General features: G+C 47.1%; 1 protein-coding gene across 1 annotated transcript in view; it reads left to right on the top strand.

Annotated features, from left to right (window-relative positions):
* Nucleotides 1–16,815: 16,815 nt before the first annotated feature.
* The window catches only part of GFOD1 (Gfo/Idh/MocA-like oxidoreductase domain containing 1), a 99,589-nt gene continuing 93,837 nt past the window's right edge, over nucleotides 16,816–22,567 (top strand). The window contains exon 1 of the mRNA XM_028107463.2: nucleotides 16,816–17,263. Within this exon, the coding sequence (XP_027963264.1) occupies nucleotides 17,011–17,263 (253 nt within the window). The 5' untranslated portion in view covers nucleotides 16,816–17,010. The remainder of the gene's footprint in view (nucleotides 17,264–22,567) is intronic.

Raw genomic sequence — 22,567 nt, 5'->3', positions numbered from 1 at the left:
GGTTAGCAAATCTGGGTGCCTTCAAAGAGTGTTTGAGATTAGAATATATGGTTCCCCCAAACAAGAGGAGATTCCATTAGTCTAAAAAGAAATGGGGATTTAGGACCACCATATATATGTGTGTGTGTTTGTGTGTGTGTGTGTGTGTGTGTGTGTGTGTGTGTGTGTGTGTATGTTTCATCAACTCAGTACACATTCCATCTATCCATCCATTCTTTGAAAAAAAAATATATTTTCAAGATTTTTTCAGTGTGGTGTTGGCACAAACAAAAACTCTATTTTATTAGTCAAAGATTTGGGGATTTTGTTAAGAATTCCAGGAACCTAAGCCTTCTTGGAGGTAATAAATAAACCACAGAGAAGATACTGGTTCAAGACAGTCCTAGAGGGCCCAGCTTTCAGTGCTGGCAAGGGCTTGGGGAAGTATAAATTGGTTTTTTATAACTCTGGAAAGGTTGGGGAAGGTAGCTTGGCAGTGTGTTTCAGCTGTTATTAAAATGTAGGGTGCATTGGCATGCTATACTCAGGAAGAGCTGATGTTTCAGTTCAAGTCCAAAGGCAATAAAAAAGTCAAAGGCCCACTTTGAAGGCAGTCAGGCAGGAAAGCATTTTCTCTTATTTGAGGGAGAGTCACCTTTTTGTTCTACTCAGGCCTTCAACTGATTGGATGAGCCCCACCGACATTGGGGAGGGCAATCTGCTTTACTCAGTCTACCAGTACAAATGTTCATCTCAACCAAAAATACCCTCGCAGAAACACTCAGAATAATGTGTGACCAAATATCTGGACACCCTGTGGCCCAGTCCAGTTGACCCATAAATTAACCATTTATCTCCCCAATCTATTTTTTTAAAGTCTCCTGTTGAGGCTTAATTTACTTCCAGTTGTAATGTACCATACTATGAGTTCTTCCAATTTCTTTTAAACACACAGAAACCACAAATATATCCATAAGAAGACAGAATTGTTTGCATGTGATTTAAATATCAGAATACTATTATACTTTTACTTTAATCAACAGTGTGTTTCTGTAGCTTATTCCTTTACTCTGGTGTAGTATTTGGTTTAAATATACCATTTCTAATATTTCTCCATCCTATTAATTGGCATTTAGGTTGTTTCAAATATTCTCTACCATAATCAGTCCAGCAATAGCTCTCTAATAAATAACTATGGGTCCTCTCATGCAATGGTGCCAGAGATTCTCTCTGGAAACTCTACAATGACCAGGAGTGGAATTGTCAGATCATAGTATACGTACACATTCAGTTTTACTTCCTACTGCCAACCCTCTTCCACACTGGCTGTAACAATTTATATTCCAGCAATGTCCAAGAATTCCCATTTGCCCACACTTGATATTTTTAGATTTGTTAATTTGTATCAATTGGAGGGATTAGCAAAAGACTCTCACCCTGGTTTAATTTGCATTTCTTTGGTTACTAGTGAGATGGTTAATGGTTATTTGGGTTACTTCCTCCATGAATTATCTGTTTATTACATTTACCTATTTTTCTACTGGGCTGCCGCTCTTTACTCAGTTATTCGATGGGGTTCTTTCTGTGTTCTGCATACTATATGTTGCAAATTACCTTCTTCCTTTTGTAGTTTATCTGTTCATCTTGGTGGTAGTGTCTTTTCCTTTATGGCATGTGTCTGTGTGTATGTGTCTGCCTTAAGAAATCTTTCCTATAATCACAGACATTGTCCCACGTTATCTTCTAGAAAGATCTAAAGTTCTGTGTGTGAAGTGTGAGGAAGGATCCAACTTTGTTTCATTTGGGGGATGAGATATGTCGGTTACCTATTGCTACATCACAAATTACTCCAAAACTTAGCAGCTTAGAACAACAAACATTTATTATCTCAACAATTTCTGAGAGTCGTCAATCTGGGAGCAGCTTCGCTGGGTGATTCTGGCTCAGGGTCTCTTCCGAGGCTGTGTCAGATGTTGGTCAGGGGTACAGTCATGTGAAGGCCGTGCTTCCAAGATGACTCACTCACATGGCTGTTGGCAGGCAACATCCGTCTCTCCCCGTAGAGAGGCCTTTCCACAGGCTGCCTGAGAGTCCTCATGACATGGTAGCTCACTCCCTCCAGAGCCAGTGATCCATTCAAGAGAAAGTGTGAGCGAGCAGGGAGCTGTCGTGCCTTTTAGGACATAGTTTCTAAGGTCTCACACCCTGTTACTTCCACTTTATTCTATTCATTAGAAATGAGCCCACTTCTATTCACGAAGTCTAGTTCAAACTCAATGGGACGGCAGTTACACTCCACATCTTAAACGGAGAAATGTCAAAGAACTTGTGGAAATCCCCCATAAGTATGAAGAGTCATTTGTCCCATCCCTACTTACTTTTAAAAGCCTACCCTTTCCTCACTGATCTATAATGACACTTCTATCATTTATCAGGTTCCTCAGAAGCTAATATCTGTTTCTGGCCTCTCTGTTCTGATCCACTGACTTACTTCTCTGGTCCTGCACCAACACTACACTTGACCTTTACAAATCTTGACATGTGACAAGTCCCTGCAGGACCAGTGAATACACAGACCAGTGAATATACAGACCTCGGGAATCCCCACCTCTTAAATATAGGTTGGCTTAGTGACATGCTTTAATCTTAGGGTCAGGTAGAAGTCATTCTAGGCCAGTTCCTGGCCTAAACCTGAGGCTGTAAAGCTTTTGTTTTGTGCTCTTAAGAGCTGAGCCACCCTGTAAGTTGTCTGTCTGCCCTTTCGGAGGGACCTACAGGGGGACACCAAGTGGACAGGGATAATAAGCTCTGACACTCTCTAGAGAAAGAGAGGAGCCTACCCATCTTCGCAAGCCATCTGAGTTCAGCTCTGAGCTGAGCTGTCAGCAGAACTGCCCAGCGGAGCCCATCCCAGGCCACAAAGTCACAATGGTGGTAGCAAGCCATTAAGTTTGGGAGAGGTTTGTTATACATCAGTAGATAACCCAGACAGCTCTTTCCCTATTGCTGCTCATCTTTCTCAGAATTACCTTTTTTGAACTTATAAATTCATTGGGGGAAAGAATACTGAGTCTTTCTGTGTGTTCATGTATTCGGTTTTTCTTTCTTTCTCAACACAGCTTCTTGGATCTTTCCTATCAAGCCCTGACTATCCTTTGCTTAACTCATTCTTAGAGTCAATATAATTTCTATTGCTATTGCAAATGAGAATGTTTTCCCATCAAATTTTCTAGTTGGTTATGGATGGTATAAGGGAATGCTGGTTTTTTTTTTTTTTTTTATGTTGATCTTACACACAGCAAACTCTTATTCTTTCTAATAGTTTGCCCGAAGATTCTCTTGGACTTTCAATGAAGACAATTTGCAAATGATAAGCATTTTCTCTTTCTCCCTGATTCTTTTGCCTCGTCTTTTCTTATCTCTTTTCATTGGCAAGGAATTCCGGTTCGATATCAGGCAGTAGGGGTGAAAATGGGCATCTTGACTTCATAGGAATGTGTTTAAAGTTTCATCACAATATCATCAAATATGATATTATTATAGTGTTTTTTAGGGGGGAACATTTTCTCAAGTTAAAGAAGTTGTCCATCCTTTGTTAAAAGTTTTATTATTTTTTAAGATGAATGAATGTTGACTTCTATTGCTGACATTTTTCTATATTTCTTGAGATAATCACATGGTTTTCTTCCTCTTATCTTCATATTTTAAGGTAATTTGATACATTTTTCTAATGTCATATATATTTTTACAGGATAAACCCTAATTATGACTATTTTTACATACTGCAAAATTAGATTTGCTTGTTTTTCATTTATAATTCTTGCATTTAAAGATTTTTTTTTATTTGAGAGAGAGAGAACACAAGCAGGGGAAGGTGCAGAGGGAGAGAGAGAAGAAATCTCAAGCAGACTCTGTGCTGAGTGCAGAGCCTGATATGGGGCTTGATCACATGACCCTGAGATCATGACCCGAGCAGAACCCAAGAGTTGGATGCCTAACCCACTGAGCCACCCAGGCACCCCCTAGAATTCTTGCATTTATATTTATAATTATATTGACCTATGCTTTTTTTTTTAAGATTTTATGTATTTATTTGACAGAGAGAGACACAGTGAGAGAGGGAACACAAGCAGGGGGAGCAGCAGAGGGAGAGGGAGAAGCAGGCTTCCCGTGGAGCAGGGAGCCCGACGCGGGGACTAGATCCCAGGACCCTGGGACCATGACCGGAGCTGAAGGCAGACGCTTAACGACTGAGCCACCCAGGCATCCCGGACCTATCCTTTTCTTTTGTTGTTTTAAAAAATACTTTTCTACCTATAGTAACCTCATAAAATGAACTAGGTAGCTTTTCCCTTTCTTCCACTATGTGGAACTGTTTGGCTAAGATAAGAATTATGTGTTCCTAGAAGGTTTAATTAAACTTGCCTGTCAAGCTGTTTGAACCTCTAGCCTTTCTTGAGAAGAGATATTTATTAGCCATTCAATTATTTTCACAGTGATTGGTATATTCAGATTTTCTATTTCTTCTTGGGTCACTTCTACAATTTATATTTTTCTGTAAAGTTGTCCATTTCATGAACATTTTCAAAATTATAGGCAAAAATTGTAGCATTTTTGTCCCTCATATTGTTTATTCTGCCTTTTTTTTCTCTAATTAGTCTTTCCAGAAATTTGTCTATTTTATCATTCTTTTAATTAATGATCTTTTGTCTTAATTGATAATTCTGATATTCTTGATTTTAGATACTGTTATTCACATTTCCTATTACTTTCTCCTTTCTTCTAGATTCTTTTCTTTCTCAATCATTCAGTTGAATGCCTAGTTCATAAATTTTCAAATCTCTTTTGTTTTCCAAAAAAATGCATTTGAGCTTTGTTTTTTTATTTATTTATAAAGATTTTATTTATTCATTTTGAGAGAGAGAGAGAGAGAGCACGAGCAGGGGGGAGAGGCAGAGGGAGAGGCAGAGGGAGAAGCAGAAGCAGAAGCAGACTGCCTGCTGAGCCAGGAACCCACTGTGGGGCTTGATCCCAGGACCTGGAGATCATGACCTGAGCTGAAGGCAGATGCTTAACCATCTGAGCCACCCAGGTGCCCCTGTATTTGAGCTTTAAATTTCCCCTTGAACACAATTTTAGTTGTACCTCATTCTTTTTTAAGAAAAAGATTTCATTTATTTATTTGAGAGAGAGAGAGCATGAGTGGGGAGGGTGAGAGGGGAGCAGAGGGGAAGGGAGAAGCAAACTTCCTGCTTATTAGGGAGCCCGATGTGGGGCTCGATCCCAGAACCCTGAGATCATGACCTGAGCTGAGGCAGCCACTTAACTGACTGAGCCACCCAGGCACCTCTGTCATATGTTTTTATATGTATGCTTTCTTCATGTATCATTTCTAAATATTTTTCATTTTCATTATGGTTTCTTTTTTAATTCTGAGATTATTTAGAATAATATTTTTCATTGTCAGATTTATGGGATGGGAGAATACCCATCTACTGTTGGTTTCTATTTTCAGTGCATTGTGGTGAAAGAACATGATCTGTATGACATCAGGCCTTTGGAATGTGTTGTGATTTCCTGTGTGGCCGAACAAATGGTCAAGTGTGTAAATGTTCTGGGTGGGCTTATAAAGGATATGTATTCTGTATTTGTTGGGTGAAGATTCTCTCTAAATACCTGTTATTATTTCTAAGTATGATTATTGTTTTACTGGTAAATGAATAACTTACTGTTTGGAAAAGAGAGTAAAAAAGAGTCTATCTTTCAGGAACCTCATCTTATCAGGAAGGGAAGGGTTCCAGAAGCAGAACCTGAGTAGGATCCTGAGAAACCAAACACAACAGCAATTATGTACTCCTGGAAAAACGAATTCCCTCTCTGACCGCCGCCCCCCCCCCCAGATGGGGGAGGGTCTAATGTAACAGTCCTGCCCTTGGAAATGCCAGAATAGGTCAGGACAGTGTAAACGCCCCTGTGTCACTGCCTCTGCACTCGTAGTGATCCAGCAGGTGACACAGAAGTAGCCTCCACTCAGACAGCACAGTTATGACCCACTGGTTAACTGAGCCCTTCCTGTTTTGAGTATTTGTCCTTTGTTGATACCTGACAGGGTTCTTTCACTGGGGATATTATCCGATTAGATCAGATTGGATTGAACTAAAGGGAATTGGATATTCATTTAGCTCAGCCCTATGTTGGTGTTCTACTGAAGGGTGGCTAGAGAAGGTCTTGGTTCTGTAACCAGCCCTTCTTTTAGTTCCATGTGAATTCTTGTGGGGCTGGATTTTTCTTTTCGCTAGGAAAACTGTCACCAGATATTCACTGGGGTCGGAACTTTTTTGGGGACTTCTCTCTAATTTTCCTAGTTTGGACTCTCATAGACAAGGCTTTCTTCCTTAGGCATTGTTGCTCTGCTCTTTGGTAGCCAGGGACCCCATTGCTTATCTTCCTCTTCCCTCTCGGGACGGTGATTTTGCACATTTATAAGTGCCACTCCACGGCCAGATGACATCCTTCCCGTTGGGGCACAAGCAAGCACTTCCCAACCCCTGTGGAGAGGGATGGACCAGGAGGGATCTCTCAATCTGCTTGAAAGATGGTCTCTCCTCCTTCAGGGGGCCCAAAGGCCCACAGGCCGGTCACCCCCGTTGTGTGAGACTTTCCTTATTTGACCCCAGTGTGCTGTCAAATGCTATTCTTTTGTGTACCATGACGTGGTAAAGGTAGGGAAGGCCCGTGAGGGGTTCCAAACTGAAGATAAATATGTTTTAATTTGTAAGGCATGTTCTCAAGTTTAAGGTTGTACCTGATATTTTTTTCCCCAGCCATTAGCTCCTAGCCCTCTGTCCCTGCCCCTAACACTTTGCTTAAAAGTTGGAGTCCTGTCTTGGCTGTGGGTGGAGCCAAAAAGCAAAAGGGTGTGTGTGGCATGAGGGTGGGGGAAGGAGGGATGGGGGAGAGTGGGGGTGGGGCCGTGCGGAAGGTCAGCTGGGTCACTGTAGTGGTAGCGGTAGTTGCTGGTAGAGACTCTGAGCGGGGAGAGAATCCCAGGAGAATTGGGGCTCTCTGGCTCCCAAAAGGACTGTCCTTCTATTGTTTACTATAGAGGGTCTAAAATTCGTATTCCTTTCTCATACCTTGCTCACGACCCCTCCCCTCCCTCCCCTCCACCCCTCACCTGGTGTGTGTGCGTGTCACTCCCACAATACTGTAGTTTGTCTCCATGATTTTGCTTTGCACACACTGCCTCACAAGTACCTGTTTGCTTGGCTGATGCACAAGGCTACGAGCACCTTAAGGGACACGATAGAGTCTTCGAGCTCTATATTCCCAGTGAGCAATTCAGGGACCCAGACAGAGTGGGCAGTACCTGAACCCAGCTGAATGGAGCGCTGCTGGTCAGCTGGGATGCACAAACCCAGTATAGGTTGTACTTCTTCTGGAAACGTTCGGTTGCTGCTCTGAGCCATGAATGCTGCTTTGCTACGCACGGCCTTGATGTCTCCCCCAGGCCTCCCAGGCCTGACCATGACCCAGGAATAATGTGTTGATGCTCGATCTAGCAGGGGACCTCCAAGCCCATGCTGCAGGGGTATTGGTGTTTGTTTGGATTGGTTGGTGCCCATGTTGGATGTTAAATAAGTTTACTATCACCCATGAGTGAGTGAATGGCCTTGGTTCCCTTCTATTCTCATTGTGCTTGACATATTCTCTCTGCCATCATTCTCCCAGGCCACACTTTTCCCCTGCTTACCTTTCCCTAAGAACAAACCCTAGGTCTCCCAGTCCTTTGGGTGGCCCTCCTTTGGACCACAGAATTACAGGGCCACAGCCTATGTTGTGGTCTCACTGCCTAGATATGAGTAGTTCAAATGATTGATTTGGGGTTCTGTATGTTGCCTTAATTAATAAATAGGAGAGACATGCTTAAAATGGAGCATATATTGTTTTATGTGCCTACTTTTTAAACCAGAAATGGAGGGAGTGGAATAATGCTCTTAATTTGAATTGCAAAGGCCATGTTATTCTCTCTCCAATAATATTTACTTTCTGCCAGACTGTTACAAGGGTTATTTTTCTGGTGCACTCCTCTGTGTGTGTAAGCAGAGTGTTAATGATTTGGGATGCTAAATAGTTTTCCTACATCCTTATTGATCTGTCCAGAAAAAGCACCATACTTTCTTTCTGTTTATTTATAGAGCAATTATATCATCTACCCCCATGCCTTCACATACCAACTGAGGCAGCAGAAAGTTACATAGCATAGCATTCTCCCAGAGAGACTGGGGGCAGGAAGACGACAGGTGGCCTGAGGATTTTCACATGTCAAGAACGAAAGTTCCGTATTTTCCACAGGAGCTAGTGATGTCCAAGCCCCTGTGTATTTACTTTAAAACCATTTCCACAGCCTGAGAGCCATGGACTTGGGGGTAGTGCCTTAAACAGTGTCTCCAATTCTCTTGGCCTGGTGAGCGACACAGATAAAAAACCTGTTGCTATACAATCTATTTGGGTCACTATTATTTTTGGTATTTCAGAGGACTAGTAAAATAGCTAGATGCATTTAGGTTCCCTCCTTCACTGGGTTCATTTACTCAGAGAGGGAGTTGGAGATGAAAGAAATGTCTGAGCATGTGACCAGAACTAACTGTTCATTTAAACATTTAAATGTTTTTTTTTCTTTATTTTAAATTTAAGGAAAGTAGAGAAATGCAGAACAAAGTGGTTTTCTTTTCATTGCATAGGTTACTTCTTCCTAAAAATATCCAGTTGTATGCACAACGATGGGAACTGTATACTTAAAAATAATTAAAAAGGTACATTTTATATTATGTATATTTTACACCAAAAAAAGACAAAAAAGATATAGTTGCAATATTATATATGCAATATTGATTTGGCTTTTTAAACATGACATTATGCTCTGAGCATTTTCCCATGCCATTACATGATATTAGAAACTGTTTTGCCACCTCTATGATGGACTTATTCTTTCAACAAGGACTTATTGTGTATCAGTGAGGTACCAAGTACTGTTTCGGGCTGATATAGCAATAAACGAGACCAACAAGACCTCTGGACCCAAGAAGCTTCTCTTCCAGCCAGGGGAGACAGGCAATGGTCAAGAAAGCAAACTCACATAGATTGTGGAAGGGCTGTGGATAGAATTAACCCACTGGTGTTGGAGAGTAGCCAGGGGGTTTGTAAGGAAGACCTACCAGCATATGGTGGGGAAGATGAGACATGCCAGTTGAGCCCAAAAGGCTGAGGAACAAGCCAACGGGTGAATGAAGGGCTGAAGAACAGCATTCCCTGCAGGGGGAACAGAAAGTGCAGGTGTCTTGAGGCAGGAGAGAACCAGGCAAGACTGAGGAGGAAGAATCAACAGGAGACGTGGGTGTGACTGACACAGAAGACTGACCCTCAGCTCAAGCACGAGTGGTGTCAGACAAAGGAGGTGCAGGTGAGACAGTTAGGGACAATGGGAACAAGCCCCAGGTGACAAATATTACATACCTGGGGCACTTTCTGTGGACTGAGATTGCTAAACTGCTTCTCTTACAGAACAGAACCGGGATGTGGCCAGGATGCAGCCCTATATACACGCCAGACTCAGAACAGAGGACCCGGGCTCCAAAAAGCACCAGTGAACTGCCTGAGTTGTCTGCCAATATCGATCAATCAGGATGAGGCCCTTCTAACAAATCAGGACGAGGCCCTCCCAACCAGTCAGGATGAGGTATTTTCCCTCCTTTCTCTCATTAGCTTATTGGACCTGATTGGGACCCTGAGGCAAGAACTTTCTCTGTATAAGAGGGACTTCCTTTGTGTTGGGGGGGGGGGTCCTACCCTAAGTGCTCTCTGTTGGTTCTGTCTTCCTTCAGCTCTACCTGTAGCCCCAATAAAGCCTTGCCTCTGCAGATCTTTAGGTCCAGCCTCTTTTCTATCCTTGTCGGGCCCAAGAATCTGATTTCTGTAACTGAGAGACAGAGCCAAGAACCGCCCGCCCCCCCCTCCCCAGGCTGTTTTGAGGGGTTTAGATTCTATTGCAGGTGCAGAAGGAAAGCAGTGGAGGGTTTTCAACAAGACGGCCAAAGCTTTTATTTTTATTCATTTCTGTCTTTTTTTTAAGTTATTTTTTTATTATCAAAGTATATTTGACATACAATTTTTTATATATATATATTTATTTATTACTGAAGTATAATGGCCAATGCTTTTTTTTTAAGATTTTATTTATTCATTTGAGAGACAGAATGAGAGGTAGAGAGCACACGAGAGGGAAGAGGGTCAGAGGGAGAAGCAGACTCCCCGCCGAGCAGGGAGCCCGATGCGGGACTCGATCCTGGGACCCCAGGATCATGACCTGAGCCGAAGGCAGTCGCTTAACCAACTGAGCCACCCAGGCGCCGTGGCCGATGCTTTTTAAAGCTCTCTCTGGGGGGGCGCCTGGGTGGTTCAGTCAGTTAAACCTCTGTCTGCCTTAGGCTCAGGACATGAATGCAGGGGTCCTGGGATGGAGCCCAGTGTGGGGGGTCCCTGCTCAGCGGGGAGCCTGCTTCTCCCTCTCCCTCTGCCCCTCCCCCCTGCTCGTGCGCTCTCTCTCTCTCTCTCAAATAAATAAAATCTTTTAAGAAAAATAAAGATCTCTCTGCTTGTTTAGGGGTGGGAGTCCAGCAGAGTGTGAGGGAATCCAGGGGAGAGATGACAGTGACAGAACTGTCCCATGCCCCTGTCCCGGGGAGCAGCAGTACTGGGCTCAGAACTGCTTCTTCTGACCGGGACACAGCTCTAGGGAACCCCTCCTCAGGGAGCCTGTTGACCTTGGCTAGGAGAAGAGGAGAAAGAGGAGAAATGCAAGCATGCTTCTCTTCTCTAGAGGACCAAGGGCCCTGGTGTCCCGGGAAAACAGAGGCTGTGGTATCTAACCTAAGTTCAGGGGCTTAGTGGTAACAGACTATGATTTTGGAGCCTGGTGATTTCAGTGAAATGCTTGTCTTTATGACCTACCTTAGGCACCTTAACTTTTTTTTTTTTTAACGTAACAGTTTCCTTCTTTGTAATAATGGGAATAATTGTACTTAACAGCAAAAACTGTGAGGAGTGAAGACATACAAAGCTTAGTGCCTCACGTGTAGCGAGCACTCAATAGATGGTACTGATTATTAACAACAAAACCCCCCAAAGAGTTGAAGTTAGAATGATGAATGGGTACTTTTAAAAACTCTACTAATGACAAGTTCAGGAATAAATCTCAGCACTATGCATATTGGAACTGCTTGGCAAAACTGCTCCAGGATCTTTGGCAGTCATTTGGCAAAGTTATATTTCTACCAAGAGCAAAAGCATTTCGCTCTACAAATATTAAGATTTATACAGATGTTGGGTATTTATGGATACTCAACTAAAAATAATCCAAACTTGTTTCTACGTTGTATGAAAAAGAATAAGCAAATCTAACTAGATAGCAAGACGTTTTCTGTTTTTTCATGAAAACAATAGAACAGTTCTAAAATTGTGGAAGCAAATAAATCAAATTATTTACAGTGGCTACATAAGGATGGAGAGATTAATTCTTATTTCTGAAATTTCTGTAATATGTATGAGTGACTTGTACAATGAAAATATTTAAAATCATCATTAAACTGAGTTAATATGAGAAGAAATTCCATTTTATCATCATCCTAGGGCCGTAAATAAAAAAACGAATCCGCACTATTTTTATTTCTAAAAAAAGGTTGAGAATGTTCTTTTTAGAGTCACATGACGATCACCTTAAATGACATTACAATAGGCCTAAAATCTCCCAAATGCAAATGGTAGAGATTGGCAGATAAATCACGGAATGAGGGGAAAGAAAATTTTAGGCCTATTTTCGGAACTGTTTAAAAGGCCAAAATGTCGGGTTGTGTTGGGATTCAGGCTCCAGGTTTAAGAAGGTCTCACACAAAGAACATGAAGAATAAACACCAGATATTTGTGAATGTATCATGTGCAAAAGCACTGGGGTTCAAAGGTCCGTGTTATCAGAAGCTCAGGATCAATGCATGCTAAGAGCAATCCTCCCCTGCCCAGTACTGTGAACCAGTAAGACACAACTGTATAGCCAGCTTCCCTGCCAACCAAAACCTGGGAAGTCACTCCAACTCTTTCTCGCATCGGATTAGCTACACCCCCAGGGAGCCTCCATCTTGTCACAGCAGAGTGCCTGCATCTTCATTCCCATGCCTATACCTTCCTTCACTCTCTGGGTATTTAGCGGTCCCCTTGCAGGGCTTTGCGGGGTGCACCCCCTTGCAATTCCCCTCCATCATGGAGCCTGAGTGATGGTTCTAAAATGCCAACCTGGGGTGTCCGGCTGGCTCAGTCAGTAGAGCATGCAACTCTTGATCTCGGGGCTGTGAGTTCAAGTCCCACCTTGGGTGTAGGGATTACCTAAAAAAAAATTTTTTTTTTTAAATCTTTAAAATTGTTCACTGTATGCTTTAAGTCCTTTGGTGATTGTCCATCATGTCCTGGCCTCTTTCACACAAACCCTTCCACCTTGAGTTAGCCTATTTTTAGCCTCCCCCAGTCTAGAACATTCTCCCCTCTTTATTCTGGCTAACAACTCCAGCAAGTCTTTCAACACCTGGGTCTAGTCCTTTCCTCTCTCTGCAAGTCTTCAAAGGCTTCTCATTTTGATTGCAAAGCCGTGCTCTGCTCCCAAATCATCCCCTGCAGGTTCCTACCATGGTATGAGCCACACTGTATTGCCATTGTCCATTCATATATCCAATCAACAGGCCACCAGGCATAATATACCTGGAGGCAGGTGCCCTGCCATACTCAGCCTTGCTTGTCCAGGGCCTAAACCATTCTTGCACATGGCACTTGGCACAGTTCTAAGCAGTTTATATAAATATTAACTCATACACTCTTCATAGTATCACATGGTTATTAGAAGAACATATAAACATTTGTTCAACAAATGCATTTTGAGTGTCTAGCAGGTGCCAGATACAATTTTTGGCACTGGCGATTCAGAAGTGAACAAGACATACAAACTTGTGATCTCCATGAGTTTATCTGTTGAGGCAAATGGATGATAAACAGATAAACAGGTATATAATATGTTGTGGGGCAGTGAGAGGAGGTATAAAGAAAAATAAAGCCAGACAAGGGGATGAAACGTGACAAAGATGTCATTTTAGCCAGGATGGTCGGGCAAGGCAATCTGAGGAGGGGATATCTGAGCAGAGACCTGAGTAAAGGGAGAGAGGGAGCCATGTGGATATGTCGGGGTGGAAGGAGGGCGCACATGGAAGGGGGGCATGCAGAGGAAACAGCAAGTGCAAAGGCCCTGAGACACAAACAGGCTCTGCTGTCCAGGGCAGTGGGGAGGCCAGTGTGCTGGAATGCAGGCTGTGGGGGTAGAGAGTTGTAGGTGAAGAGGCGTGCAAGGCAGGTGGTTAGCTCAGGTAGACCTTTTCAGTCTATCCTGAGGCCTTTGGGGTTTATTCACTGGTAGGTATCAAGCCTGGCGGGACATGATTGTACTTATCTTTTAAAGATTTGTTCTGGCTGGGTCACCTAGGTGGTCCCGTCAGTTGAGCATCTGATCTTGGTTTCGGCTCAGGTCCTGATCTCATGGTTGTGAGATCGAGCCTCATGTTGGGCTCTGCACTCAGTGTGGAGTCTGCTTGAGATTCGCTTTCCCTTTCCCGCTCGTGCTCTCTCTCAAATAAATATTTTATTAATATTTTAATATTTAAAAAATTAGATTAGATTTAAAAATCTAATATTTTAAATATTAAAAAAAATAAAGTTTCACTCTGGCTGCTGTGTGGAGAATATGGACTGCGGGGGAAGCAGTAAGTGTGCAAGGAGGTACACCAGCAAGGAGGTGAATGCTGTGGTCCAGGCAGGGATGATGGTGACCCCGGGGTCCCCACCGTGCAGGCAAGCTGTCAGACTCTGGATGCATTTTGCAAGCTGAGCAGACAGGCCCTGCTGTTGCTCGACTACACAGCATATACGAGAGAGGAGCCGTGGATGCCTCCAAGGTTTTTGGCCAAATGGTGGGCTGGCCGTGCCATTTGCTGAGATGGGGATGACTAGGGGAGGGATGGTTTGGGGGAAGGTTGGAGACGAAGCCTTCTGTTTTAGACCTGTAAGTTTGAGTTGCTGCCAGGATTCAGTTTTGTCTTCTCCGAAATGGGGATGATGTTTGTTTTATACATTTGATGAGAATCAAATGTGATCATTTTCTCTTGATATCACACAGATGTCAGGTTTATTTTTATTCACACGGAAGCTAAGGGTAGAGTTCCCTTTAAAAGAACACAAACAACCTACCTCTTACTGGCTAGATATTGCTGCCCTCGTATTAACTGGCTCTCATATCAAGAAATGATGTTGGTAACAGACCCCTCTCCATATTTATTTAACATTTATCTAGAGCTTACTATGTGCCAGACACTATTCTAAGGACTTTATAAAAATAACCTCTATAGTCCTCCGTTATTACCCTGACTTAACAGATAGAGCCGTGGCCCAAAAAGCGGAAGTACTTGCTTAAGGTCCCATGGCTAGTAAATGGCAGAGCCGAGAGTAAAAACCCCAGGTGCTCTGGCTCTGCTTCCAACCCCAAAGCCAAGCGCCACCTCCCCTGCTCTAGATGAGCCACTGCCAAGGCTGACATATGACCTGGCCTCTTGTGTAGCGGGATGGTGCCTCGTGTCGGACACCATTGCCTGCACCCCTTTGCCCCCGTAGGCGGTCCTGCCTCCGTCCTTACAAAACCTCAGCTCAAAAGAAGCCTGTCAGTACTGATGGCAATACTCCTTTTGTCTCAGAACTTCCCAGGCCGCTGGCAGCTACTCAGAGCACTCAGTGTCCTCTGTGCCTTTCTTCTAACACCCTGAGGTCAGCCACCTCCCCCCATTGCAACACACGAGCCTTTTCGGTATCCTGCTCTCTCCACGCACCCGCCTCATTGCCAGTTTTTACAAGTTGTTTTAAATGCTTGCAAGTATCACGTTTTCCACTCCCGTGTTGAAGCAGACCATGTGCCACGTTGAGCTGAGGGAAGACAAGAGAGGAGCATGCCAGGACCCCTGACCTCTCATGAGACTTTGAGCTGGAAGCCAGGTTCCGTACCAGTTGAGCTTTGGGTCCCGCATCCCAGCACCAAGTGGGCACAAAGTGGAAACTCGGTGAATATTCATTTATTTAGCAAATGTTTATTGAGGGCTTACTACCTACAGGCCAGTGTGATGGGTGCCAAGGATCTGCGCCCAGGCGGGTGCAGGGCGAGCTTCAGCCGGCCCCCCTCCCTCCAAAGGAGCAGAGGGTGGGGATGAGGGTGCAGGCTAGGGAGTGAGGCGGCGGGGGGGGGGGCGGCGGGGGGGGGGGCGGGAGGGGGCGTAAGCGGCGAAAGAAGCCAAAGCGAGAGGTCGAGTGACTGGCATAGCTTCTGGCCAGGGCTTCCTCTCCGTCTGGAAACCCAGCTCGCCCAGACGTGGACACACATGCCGCAGCCGCTTCGGGGACGCCTCACCTAGCGTCTGCTCTGCTCTGCTCAGGCGCTGGCCTCGCGGGGAAAGCAGAGCGTGTTAAGAAGACTGGGAGGAAGGCGGCTGGACCGAGCGAGCGCGGCGGGAGGGCTGGTGTAGGGTTGGAGCAAGCTCTCTTGGAGAGAGAACTCTCCAGCTCACCGCCCAAACTCTGGAGCCTAGCCTGGATTCCAGTGTCAGGCCCGCTTTTTACCTATCGTGTGACCTTGTGCAAGTCACTTACCCTTCCCGGGTCTCAACTGCATCATCAGTTAAATGGGTTGCACCAATAACCTTAAGGCTGTGCAAGGATTAAGAGGGAATGTCTGAATAGCTTCCCTAGTGTGGTTCTCCGCACGTAGGAAACGCTCCCGCTCCGCGGCTCACACTCGCAGGGCTCCGCCCACCCCCCCTCCCCGCCCCCGGACGCCCCCGGGCCGGGTCGCCCACCGCCCCGCTTCCCAGGGATTTACGAGCCGCCCAGTAGGGCGCGCCGGGCCCCGATGGATTTATTGGCCTGCTTGGGGCGGGGTTGGGGAAGAGGCGAGCACGGGAAGGAGGAGGTGAGGGCGAAGAAAGGGAAGCCGCGGAGGGGCCGGAGGCGCGCTGGGCGGGGCCGGGGAAGAGCCGGGCTGGGTTCCTGGGCCCCGCGCGGCGCGCACCGGGAGCCCGCGGCGGCGGGGGCGGGGGCGGCGCGCGGCGGCCAATGGCGCGCGGCGCTGCGGCGGGGGCGGTGCAGGAGCACCCGGCTGCTGACAGCCAAACTCACCAACTCCGCCCTCGTCCCCGCGGGATCCCGGAGCCCGAGCCGGCCTGGGGCCGAGGCCGCCCGAGCCGCGCTGCGAGCGAACATGGCAGCGGAATGAGAAGGCCGGCGCCGGGTCGTGGCCGCCGGCGCCGCGCTGCAGCTCGAGATCCGCGCCCGGCGCCCTCCGAGCCGCGTGCTTAGCCGGCCTCCTGGTGGCCGCTGGATTATTTCATTCGTAGCCGAGGGCGGGCGAGCAAGGGGACCCCGCAGCCGCGCCGGTCCGTGCTCTGGCTGGGTGTAGAGGCTCGTGCGTGCGAGTTGCCGGCTGCGGAAACCACGCGGGAGAGAGCGGGTCCCGGGCTGCGGCGGCGCGGACGCGGGGATGAGCCGGCCATGGGGCGGCCTCGGCGGGGCTCGCGGAGCCGGCCGGCACTGCGGCGGGGGCGCTGCCTGAGCCGGGGCTCCGCGGGGCTTCGGGGCCTCGGACGCCCCGCGGGGGTCCCTGCCACCGCCCCCGGGAGGGACGAGAGCCCCGCGTGGCGGACACTGCAGCAGACGCCGTACTGAGGCGCCCCGAGCCTGCTCCGCCTGCAGCTCGGTGCGCTCTCGGCACCCGGGCGCCTTGCCCGGGGCACGGGCGGCTGGCGCACCGCCGCGAGCCGGGTGCAGGACTGGCTAGAGGGGTGTGTGTGGGAGTGTTCGATTGGAGATCTGAGCTATAGCAGAACCCGGCGGACCAGAGCAGCCATGCTTCCCGGGGTGGGCGTGTTCGGCACCAGCCTCACGGCCCGTGTCATCATCCCGCTGCTGAAAGATGAGGGCTTCGCGGTGAAGGCGCTGTGGGGCCGCACGCAGGAGGAAGCCGAGGAGCTGGCCAAGGAGATGAGCGTCCCCTTCTACACCAGCCGCATTGACGAGGTGCTGCTGCATCAGGACGTGGACTTGGTGTGCATCAACCTGCCGCCGCCCCTCACCAGGCAGATCGCTGTCAAAACCCTGGGTGAGCGACCCCTCTCCCCTCCAGCCCCTTTCCTCCCCTGCTGCTTTTCTGATCTCGCCCCCTCTGCATCCCAGAGGCTGACGAGGCATCTACGCCGGGCCCTGGCACCTGAGAAGCCACATGCCACTCGGAGCTCCCTCCTTCCTCCTCCCCGTCCTTCCCTGCCTCTGCGCTTCTTCTCTCCTCCCTTCTGGCACCACCTGGACGCGCCTTCCCACGTGCGTGGCGCGGAGGCTGGAGGAGGCGTGTGTGTTCCGGGGCTGGCGACAAGGCGGATCGGATGCTGAGGACCAGGCACGAGCTGCTCTCAGGAAGAGAAAACTAAGTCCCCAGCTGTGCCTGTAGGGCCCCGAGTGTGTGCGTGGGTGCGCGCCTGCGAGAGGGGAGTGCGCGCCCAGGAACGCGCGGATAAAGGGCCCCACACGTGTGGCGGGTTTTCCTGGGGGCGGTAGACTACCTGACGGGTAGCAGCTGCGGCGCCCTGCTAGGCCAGTTTGCTTCTTCCTGCTGTTAGTTTGGTGTGAGATTAGAAGGTGACGTTCAGCTGGGATGATTGCGCCTTCGCCTTCGGCATGGATGGCGGGAGTGATTGGATGGGGGTGGGGTATGCCCTGGGACGGTCTTCCAAGAGGTCCTGGGTTAGTAACCAACCGGTTTGGCAAAACCAGGGGGATTGAACTGTCGAGTGTGGCCGCTCGGGAATTGTCTTCTGCGTGGGTTTGAAATAATGTTAAAATTTTCGGGGATGGTTGCAGTAGTTCCGGAGGCATGGATGCTTTGTGTGGGAAAAGGCCCAACGCAACCAGTTTCACGTGGGAGCATGCTGTAGTCCCTCCTTAATAACCGTCAGGAAAGTTCCCAGGCCTGATGTTGACAAGCAGGTTGGGAATGAGCTCACCGCCCCTCGCCATCCGGTCCCCCCACCTAACGCAAGGGGGCTGAACAATCCCAGAGCGCAGAACATCGGCGTCCCTGCCATGCCCAGTGGAAAAAGGAGCTCATAGTTTGTCCATCAGCAGTTCTTGCACGTACCTAAGACAGTCCCAGGAATACTGTTCACTCCTTACTCTCCCAGGCAATGTAACACCCACCCTTGAAAGTTGGAATTCTTATTGATGAGGAAGGAGACAAAGCTTATGGCACAGGACACGACATTAAAGAAAAGTTACAGGGCAAGAGCAGGTCCAGTACTCAGAAACCAATCAATGGTAATATATGTCATCTTGGAAGCCATGTTTTATTTTTTAAAACTGGCCTAAATTTAGGGTAGGTGAAATGTACATATATGTTAATTCTGTCTTCAGAGACATAGGACCAGAAGGTACAACTCTTTCTTCCTAGAAAACCATTTTTTTATCAGCCCATTCTGCTGTTGATTCCACGAAGGAGAAGGGAGAGAAGGGACATCTGATAGAATTCCTAAGGAAGCTGCTCAAGGCTGTCAGTTTGTTTTCATGTTAATTTTATTAAGTTTCTGATATTTGTTCCTTATTTTCTTTGGCCTTGAATTGAATGTCATTGGGTTCTGACTTTTCTGTTTGATGTAATCTATATACTGGGTTGCTCCCCTTTGTGCTTAACAGTGGATCTGTGTATATCAGACGGGTTATAACCATCCAAATGGCATAAATCTATTAGGTCGCTTTGTATCCAACAGGTCTGTCCTGAGTTCTGTTTCTATAGAGAGCCCATGACTGGTCATATCAGAAAGACCTTGTAACATTGCTTTTCCCCACTATAGCAGCACAGTCCTGCACGTCAGCAGCCCTAAGGCCTATCTCCAGGAAAGTGGCCATTCCGGGAACAAGGATGTTGTTCCTATTTTGGACCCTCTCTTGTACTTCAGCCAAGAAAGCATTTGGGGGCTCTGGGTTGGAGAGAAGTGGTACAAATTACACATTTCTGGACACTTCTTATTTTCAAAAATTCCTATGATTTTTTTTTTCCTTGACAAGATTAACATTTGAAGTTACCTCTTCAAAACCAAGCAAGAGGCTTCAGAAATAGACCTAGTTTAATAATCATGACTAAGGACTAGGGTTTTGTTTATATTTTTGTAGTGAGTCTTGGGCTTTTTTTTAAACAACTGATTTTGCAAATAATTTGAGATAGTTTGTGATTATAGACAATGCGGGGGTCATTGAATTTAGATGTGGCTGGACTTTTGTCTCATTCCCCAGTTCATCTTCACTGGAAAATGCCCAGGGGTCACTTTCACATTGTATTTGTGAGTATGCAGCTGGGGAGTTGCCTTGGTGTGCTTTGCTGTCATGGTTAGAGGTCCAACACACACACACACACACACACACACACACACACACACACACAGGAAGTGAAACACCCCTAACAGTTACAGAGCTGGTTTGGCCGTTGGGGGTTTATAGATGCTAGTGTTTGCCTGGAATTGGAACAAGCCAGTCTTGACTGGTCCCGGTGAAGTGTCCTCCTTTTGGCCAAGGCCTGGCCTTTGACTTGCTTGCCCAGCGATGGTGGGTGGTCTGCGGCCCTCCATCCATACTCATGACGGGTCTCTGGTCTGTCAAGAGGAGGGGCTGGTCTGGGCGCCATTGAGGAATGACACTCTGAGTCAGTAGAATCATAGACTATCCTCCTTGAATTTCTAAAAATTCCCTTGAAATCCCTCCTCTGGTGAACTAGGCATTTGTCTGTTGTAGAGACTTTCTTCAGCTCTTTTGTACAATTTTTTACAGTGCCCACCACGTGCCAGGCAATGTGGCAGGTGCTGTGTATAAAACACTTCCCTTCACTGTGAGAATGGCCCCTAGCCTAGCCGGTAGCCTCATTTTACAAATGAGGCAAACTAAAATTCAGAGAGCTGAGCGGCCTTGCTCAGGGACAGATAGCCGGGGATTTGAACCCGCCCATCTGCCTCCCCAGAGTCCTTTCTTCCTGTTCCATCCCCTAAAGTTGCTTCTTGGCCTCAGTTCCTTCTCTCAGATCGAAGTAGCTCAGATGAGATCTTTGGCACTCTCCTTTGTTCCTGTTCACCCCACGCATGGGATCTGTTCTCTCTTGAATCTGTTCCTTTTTCTCCATCATCGCTTCCTTCCTAGAAGGAACGAGGCCCCTACCTCGGTCTCTGAGCGAGCTTGCCTGCCCCTCCTCACCACTGCCTCTCTCCATCTTCCACACGGCTGCCAGGCTTTCCTTGGAGAACCTCAGACTTGATCGTGTCACTGCGCCCCCCTTTCGTCACTTCTAGGAAGAGTCCCAACTTCTTGGCATGACAGGCAAGGGCGTGCCTGTGATGAGCCTTGCCCAGTCTCCTGTCCTGCTGGCTGTTCTGGAACCCCAAGGGCTTCAGCTAACCCCAGAACTCCTGGTGTGTCCTCGAACGGACCCTGTTTGATTATAGGTCTGTGCCTCTGCCTTGTGTTTGTGATGGATGCCTGTCCACCTTGCAAGACTTGGCCCCGAGGTTGCCTCCTCCCTGAAGTCTCCCCCTTTTCTCAGTCTCACCCCTCATGTACCCTGCTGGGGTCTCAGCACCAAAGGCTGCTCCCATCTTTTCTTGAACCTATTTTAGTGCATTTGTGTAAAAGTTAAGTTTTATTTAGTTATTTTGAATAGGTCATATATATATCCACGTGGTGTAAATTGGAAATACTATAAAAGTGCACAGTGAAGGGTAAGTGTCCACCAGTCCCTGTTCTTCAACTAGAGCCAGTCCCAGGCGGTTTTTGTTTTTTTTTTTTTTTTAATGTCTCCTTTTGAAGATTTTGCTAGGTATGTACTGGCAAATATGTTTGTGAGCATTTTTTAAATCTTTTTTACATAGTTGGTAACATCTCATACACACTGTCATATACCTTGCTTTTGTCATGCAACAGTATTATCTTGAGAAGAATTTATGTATACACTCACATACACATCTGTATGTACATAAAAAACAGCACACGAAAGTATCCATGTTCTTAGTTTTTGCTGTATAGTATTTCATTGTGTGGACTAATCAAAATTTATTTAACCAGTTCCCTATTACTCCGCATTTAGGTTGTCTTCCCAATCTTTTGCTTCTACAAACGTGTAATGAATAACCTAGAACCTATGTCCATTTGCACACACATCAGTGTGCTTGTAGGGTCAGTCTGTGAGCTGCCGGTCAAAAAGTATGTGCTCATTTCCTTTAACAAAGATGTTGCCAAATTAACCGGCCCCTGAAATGACACCGCTGTTTGTCGATTTCCTTGTGCGCCTCGCTCTGCAAGCCCCTTGACTGTCCCGTGCCTGAAGGCAGCCAGGATGGGGTCACTCACCTTAGTATCCAGAGCAGTACAGCTCCCAGCCAGCCTTTGGGGTCAGTCCAGACCTATGTCTGATATGTCCTCCCGCACCTAGACTATGCAGTGAGCCACCTGCTGCCTCCCTAGGTCCACTCCTGTTCCTTATCCAGTCTGGTCTCTGTACAACAGGAGAGTGGCATACATACACATATATGGCGCTATGTCATTCCCTGCTCAGAGGCTCTCAGCGGTTCCCCTGGCACTTGGAGCAACATTCAGGTTTGTTTCTTTTTTTGGCCTGAACTGGCTCTGCCTAGCAATCTCTGTCACCTTTTTGGCGACTGTATACTCTCCCTGACCCTCCAGCTACTTGGGCCTTTTTACTCAAACACATCAGCCCCTTTCTGGACTCTGGGCCTTTGCAAACTGGCTTTTCCCTCTGCCTGGAGGGTTCCCCCTCACCCCCTCTGAAGGGCTAGCTCATTCTCACTTTCAAGTTTCACCTCAGATGTTCTGTCAGGAGAGAGGCCTTTCTGGTCCTCCCCTCCCAACCAAAATTTCTTTTTCCTCACTTCTCAATTATACCTCTGCAGCCTCTGCATGTTCTGGGTGGTGCCATCACTGTTTGTGATGACCTCTTTCATTTATTTGCTTGTTCTATTTGCTATTTGTCTCCCGAATGGGAAAGAAAGTTCTTTGAGGTAGGGCCTGTGACTGCTTCGCTCACCAGGGTGGCCTTATCTCCCCTAGACAGTGCCAAGCGCTGAGTCACCCAGTAGGCACACTGTAAATATTTGCTAAATGACGAATGAATGCCTTTTCAATGAATGAATGAATGCTCGGGGAAGGCAGACGATTATCAACAGGATGGGTCCATCAATCAGTAACATTTTGTCCTGCGTGCAGTAGCCCAGTGCCGCTCAGACATTCACACAGGGGCTCATCTCCCCGGGGTGGGGTGGGGAGGGGGAAGATCTTGCCAAAATGCAGATTCCAGGGCGGGACCCAGGATTTAGAATTTCTCTCCAGCCCCCAGGTGATGTGCCTGCGGCGTCAGCCA

The sequence above is a fragment of the Eumetopias jubatus genome, unplaced genomic scaffold (assembly GCF_037043125.1).
Source record: "Eumetopias jubatus isolate StellerSeaLion01/CBP00866 unplaced genomic scaffold, mEumJub1_p1.0 scaffold_6, whole genome shotgun sequence".
Lineage (NCBI taxonomy): Eukaryota > Metazoa > Chordata > Mammalia > Carnivora > Otariidae > Eumetopias > Eumetopias jubatus.
Note: the sequence above shows the minus strand (reverse complement) of the source record. Positions and strands in the feature narration are given on the sequence as shown.